At 40.3% G+C, this 6,000-nt stretch overlaps 1 protein-coding gene across 1 annotated transcript; it reads right to left on the bottom strand.

Moving 5' to 3' along the window:
- Positions 1 to 229: 229 nt before the first annotated feature.
- nuf2 (UF2 component of NDC80 kinetochore complex) lies at positions 230 to 5,526 on the bottom strand. The gene is made up of 13 exons (XM_037100881.1): positions 5,297 to 5,526; positions 4,618 to 4,692; positions 4,279 to 4,355; positions 4,103 to 4,164; positions 3,852 to 3,949; positions 3,561 to 3,634; positions 3,035 to 3,128; positions 2,889 to 2,951; positions 2,622 to 2,759; positions 2,389 to 2,529; positions 1,036 to 1,211; positions 746 to 881; positions 230 to 662 (listed from the first exon to the last, which is right to left on the bottom strand). The coding sequence occupies exons 1-13, from the start codon at positions 5,417 to 5,419 to the stop codon at positions 555 to 557; spliced, it is 1,365 nt and encodes a 454-aa protein (XP_036956776.1). The 5' UTR covers positions 5,420 to 5,526; the 3' UTR covers positions 230 to 554.
- Between the last annotated feature and the right edge of the window lie 474 nt (positions 5,527 to 6,000).

Below are 6,000 nucleotides of genomic sequence, written 5' to 3'. Positions count from 1 at the left end.
CTATTTACTTTTGTCTCTTCAGTAGGAACAAATGTGCTTTGAGGCTGAGTGCCACAGATGGGTTAGGGAAGTGAGAAAGTGAGATGATGGATTAAATCATTGTCTTTTTTATGGAATCTGTGATAAATAACAAAAACACAAACACACTTTTGTTTTAAGCATATAAAATCACAACAGTCTACATTTTTATAGAATTGTTTTATTTTATGGAGTTATGGAGGTTTTTCAAAGTAGGTTCAGTTGTGTATGATCACAGAGCAAAACGTATGATCTCTGGGCCACACCAGTGCAACATATGGTTACTGTCCTGTCATACCTGAACGGCGTATTTGATCATTCTGAAACATTTGAGCTAAACAGTTGGAACTAATCAAATGTATTAACTAAGAACAAAGATGACAGTGTTTCCTCTTTTTTTATATATACACAACTATTATTTATTTCTTATTTTAAATAGTAAACGTTAAAAAGGCAACACAATGTTAGAACAGTAAAAACATAACAGAGAAATAACAACACAGGAATAGAATGATGAACATGTCAAAATGATCCATTTAAAAGTTTGCAGCCATTTTGGTGACATCACGTTGCAGGTCCCCGACGTGCAGCTCAATTCTCCTGTGCAGCTCGTCAATTGAAGTTGACAGGTTGTCGTACAGAGCCTGGACACAGTGAGGTGGAACATGTTAGTCTCTTACAGTGAGGCAGACATGTAATAGGTGAAGGCTCGCTGTCCTGCTCCTACCTGAGCTCTCTCTGTCTCTTTGCTGCACACATCTCTCAGACTCTGGATCTTGGCCTTCAGCTGCTGCGTCTCACTGGAGATCTCTTGGATTTTCTCGGCCATCTCCTCACGCTTCTGATGGATCTGGTTACACTGCCTGGGGAACGATGCAAATTTGTTGTTTTTTTAAACTTTCAGTTTGTAGAGTGGATTGTGAAATTATTCCTATGAATCAGATTTTTTACTACTCTGTGTAAATCCCATGATTGTAGAAATGACCAGTAGTGAATCATGTTGTATGTATTAAATACCCCAACACATCTTGAACATGCTGCTCCTTCATTTCTCTCTTCTTCTGCCTGCGGATGTTCTGTTTCGACTCTTTGTCCAGCTTCATGGCCAGAGCTCGCTTCAACTGTCCTTCCTCAATGCACAGATTCTTGAGCTCCTTCTGCTTCTTCTCATACTGAGCCATTAGCTCCTGGTGCTACACAGACACACATACAGAACAATGATATAGTAATGCGTAATTGCACAATAACAAGTGGTAAAGAGAGGAATATAATGTTTCTATGCCACATATGTGGGGGATTGTTAATTCTGGAGCCTGGCACAACCTAAGATGAGAACAATCATTCCCTTAATTCATTAACATTCATCACCACTGCTAATACCACTCATGACTAAGGCGGAAATCTGTACAAAAATGTCAAAGATAGTTTCAAAAGTGGTCATTTGTAAGAAAAGGCTAGAATTCAAAGGTAGCCCCAAAACTATAGGGGGCATAAGCACTAACTGCTGCGGCAATTTTTTAGCTGTAGTGAAAAGCTGCCGTTAGAATAGAGGGCTCACAGCAGGCAGCAGAGCTCAGCAGCCTCTGTTCTGCTCAGTAAATACAGCTGTGGTGAAAAGATTACATATACTTGTAAAGAACATACAGATCATGGCAGTCTTAAGTTCCAATGATTTCTGCTGTAACTCAGGGGTAGAGCCAGCATATTGTTATCGTAAGGTCGCTGGTTGGATTCCCGTGGTCTGCATGCCAAAGTGTCCCTGGGCAAGATCCCAAACTACTCCTGATGTGCTGGTCGGCACCTTGCATGGCAGCCACTGCCATCAGTGTATGAATGGATGTATGATTTACTGTGAGCCCCTTTGGACAAAAGCCTCTGATAAATGTACATTTTTCTGTGATGAAATGAGTGGAACACACACTACTCTGTCACAAAAAATAAATACATAAATAAATATTCATGGGGTTTGGTTCAGTAATTAATTTATTTATGAAGTCTTCTGAAAATGTGACTAAACCTGCTGGGTTACATGTACATATAGTATTTAATATTTGGTTAAATATCTCTAGTCCATTTTCAACTCAATTAGGTGCTTTTAATAACCATCCACAAGCTTCTGGTTGTCATCTACCTGAATCTTTTACCACTCCCCATTGCAGACTTCCTTTTTGATGGTTTTTGGTCGACACTTGACCATCCTGCCCAGCTTTCTTTCAGCAGCAGGTGACAGTTTGTTTTTTTTCTGATCGTGGCAGTGACTCAACTGTGCCATGCAAGTAGTGTGTGTTCCACCCATTCCATAACAGAAAATGAGAGTGAGAATGAGAATGTAAACTTATGGTGCTTATTGTCGGGAAGGCCTGTTCTTACCTCCTCCTGTCGCTGCTTGGTGTTGTTCATGCTGCTCTCCAGGTCCTGCAGCAGGTTGGACATCTGCTGGATCTCAGCCTCAGTATGCGTCATATTCTGCACCATGTTCTGCAGTTCCACCACACGCTCATCCGTGTCTTCCTGAAATCAGAGCCATCAAAAGCTTTAAGCTAAATAAAAAGAAACAATTGCATATATTTGTCTTCAAACAGCAGCTTTGGGAGATCACTCACGATGGAGGTCTTGATGTTCTTGACGTTCTCCCGCATCTTCTCCATCTGAGTCTTGAGCTCCTCTGGAGACTCCACAATCTGAGACTTGAGTTTGCTGATGTCTTCCTTCAGGTTGCTGACATCCACCTTCAGCTGGGTCTGAAACACACATCCACACAGCAAAGATCTTTTCAGTGAAAGGCCTCTGGTGTTAGTGTTTGTCATGTGGATTAATCTTTCTGTGGGCGTTTGGAACAGTACACCTAAGCACCACACAATATCACATACCAGTTTCTGATTCTTCTCTGCATTGTTGGTTTTCAGCTCTGCTATGATGTCATTTTTTGCGTTCTGAAAAAGGAGATACATTTATTTCACTTGACAGCACACATAACATCAGGTTTTAGTGCTCTGACTGCTTCATCAGCACCTACCACTTCCTGGCATTCGTGCATGGTGTTGGTCTGCAGCTCAGCGAGTGCAGCTGCCAGCTCATCAGCTTCAGCCTGCTGCTCTGGTGGGATGGTCCTGAACATGAACAGCAAACATCACACTACTTTTGTCTTTAAGTTACAGTACAGGAAACACAACTCAGTATGTTCTGATTTCTTGTCATCATGAAAACAGAATTGTTAAGTAAAGGGTAAATTCACCCATTTTACATATTAAAGCGTGTTTACAGGTTTAGGAAAGTACTATTGCAGTATAAAGCATTTTGCTGCTCCTCCAGCGATGCCACTCATTTTGCATTTAGATAATATTGGCAGTATGCATTCAATAATGAGATTCATCGTTCGGTGTATAAAATGTCAGAAAAAAGTAAAAGATTCAAATTTGCTCTTTTGGCCCAACTAACAGCTGAAATATTATGTTTAAAATGAAATAATATCCCCAAAAAGCAGCTGAACATGACATTAAAGAAGCTTGAAAAATCAAATACACATTTCATCGAATACTTACGTCAGAATCTCAATCTTCTTCTCTGCTTCTAAAGTGCCTTTTTTGTAAGCCTGCAGTCTGTCCATATCTGACCTCTGACAGGAGAGAGAATAGAAAACCTTGTTGAGAAAGAAGTTGGCCAGTATGTCTGTCTTTTTTTTTTCTTTTAAGATTTAAGATACACTTCCAGCAGCAGTGTTCAACTGGCCACTGAGTCACTGAGCGACACAAATGGATCATATTGGCATCATGTCATTTTTAAAGGGCACGTCAGTTTTCCCCACCACACTAGACTGGACCAACAGAACATACAAATTTGGCCTGTTTCTCCAGGGCTATCTCCATCCTCTGCTTCCTGAAGTGAAGAAAGTTCATGATGGCACTGAGGATAGTCAGAGTCCGCTGTTTTTCTGGAGGGGAAGAACAAGAACAGTATCCAGGGTCATCTGACATCTAGGTCACCAGATGTGCAAATAAGTAATATAGTTTGATGAAACAAACAAACAAACAAACAAACAAAAAAAACAAAACGGCAGATTAAAAAATTGAAAGAAAAAACGTACTTGGCGATAGAAGGTCATTGAGTGAGAAATCATACACCAAGCACATCGGCAGGAACTGTTGCCTGAAAGAGATCACAAACACTACTGATAAATACAGATGTACTGTAGATACACATCTGACAGTTTTTTGTAATCATTATAACTTTCATTGTTTTGTGATTGCTGGGAGAACTCACATGCGTATGTAGACACTCATAATAGCAGTGGCCCCCTCGTGATATTCTGGATACTGAATGTTCTCCATAAGGGGAACCTGTGGGAAAACAAATTATTTTTAAATAATGGTAGTATAAAAACAAAGACAGGCTATGGACACTACAGTACGTGTGACATAAACCACCACATCGTTACCTCCATAAATATTAGGTGTTGACGGTGACATTATATACAAAAAGGAACACATGAGACTGCTCACTGTGAACCAAGTCTATAATGAAATAAATATTGACCTCATGAACTGGTACACAGGTTTGGATGCAAACAGCTTCATGTTTCCTGTCAAACACAGTACTTACCATGGAGTGACACTCAGGTCTGAAACGATACAGGAGATGCAGCACCCTCATGTACAATGTTTGAACTGCCTCCGGCTGAAAGAGAGAATTAAAGAGCACTTTGTTAATGATCTGATTATTGAGGACTGATGGTTGAAACTCACACAGTATATCTGACTTTTAATCTAGTCTGTTGGAGTTCTCTGACTCCTCTCCAACATAAAAACAACAGTGGAACAAACATATTTTTGGTGACTCGTGTTTTAAATACTTCCAAATAACGTTCGATTGTCTGATGGACCAAATGATTGTGTTATCATTGGGCTACATGTTATGAATCCTGCATATTGACATACTGTAAACAGCTGTAACAATGTTAGGCTATATGGTTATCTGGTCCTATTCAGTCGTTTTAAGCATCATATCCTAACGTACAGCTTTACATGATACTTGCTCTTCTGATACCGTTAAACAATACGACTTTATCCCCATAACATGTCAATGGACTGAGGTCTCCCCACAGTAGGAAAATAGAAATCAACGCCATAGTCTGGCACCATTTCTTATAAATTCATCATCAAGTCCATCGTGGACTTTTGTTACTTTTTTCTCGTAAACCGTTTTCACGTCCTCATCGTGTCGTCAAGTTGAAATATTCGGTCTGTGTCCGCATACGTTAGTAACACTGAACGGACGTTACCTTCGGAGCAGGAGTCAGATCGCTCTTGGTTAAGTGTTTTGCCTCTTGGCCAGTGAGAACTTCTGTCCGGTAAAAGTTCACTATCGCATCCGCACTATGAAGAGGGAAAGTGTTTTCAGACATTGTTGTAATTTTGAAGGCGATTAAAAACAGACAAAACACAGAGGGGAAATGGCTCCGCTTCCAAGACGATACAAAATTGGCGCCTTAAAAACACTTCCGTGTTGATTTCTCGACGAAGCGTTTGATAGGTCAGTTCATCTTTCCTCTTCTTTTGGTTGGATGGCGGTTTGCAACTATAATCTTTAGTGTTGCATACCGCCGCCTACTGTACTGGAGTACTTAGCATGGGGATATATAGCAGTGCTTGACAGCAGAGTAGATAAATATGATTAAAATTAATTAGTTAAACAATGCCTCAGAGCTGCAACATATCCCCATCGTTTTCAAACATTCCACCCCGGCTTTCTGTGTGTCTTTCAGGGTACATTTTCCTTCACTGTTTCCTGAATTGCTGCTTTCCTGCTGTTCCAGGATACCCTCTTATTTTCATTTTCTTCCTGCTTTACCTCTCCTTTGAGCTAGACTTATCTTTTCTCCCGCATATTTCCTACAGTGGATTTGCATATGTTCTGCACTCCTTTTACATCCCAAACATTAATTTGATATACTTTTCAAACAGTGGTTTATTTAGCCCTGCCTGT

Source organism: Acanthopagrus latus, chromosome 6 (genome assembly GCF_904848185.1).
Source record: "Acanthopagrus latus isolate v.2019 chromosome 6, fAcaLat1.1, whole genome shotgun sequence".
NCBI classification, from domain to species: Eukaryota; Metazoa; Chordata; class Actinopteri; order Spariformes; family Sparidae; genus Acanthopagrus; species Acanthopagrus latus.
Note: the sequence above shows the minus strand (reverse complement) of the source record. Positions and strands in the feature narration are given on the sequence as shown.

Coding starts and splice junctions, on each gene's coding strand:
- nuf2 (XM_037100881.1), bottom strand. CDS start 5,419: ATGTCTGAAAACACTTTCCCTCTTCATAGTGCGGATGCGATAGTGAAC. Junction 4,356..4,617: donor GACCTGAGTGTCACTCCATG/GTAAGTACTGTG, acceptor GTTTTCCCACAG/GTTCCCCTTATGGAGAACAT. Junction 3,635..3,851: donor TGGAGAAACAGGCCAAATTT/GTATGTTCTGTT, acceptor CTCTCCTGTCAG/AGGTCAGATATGGACAGACT.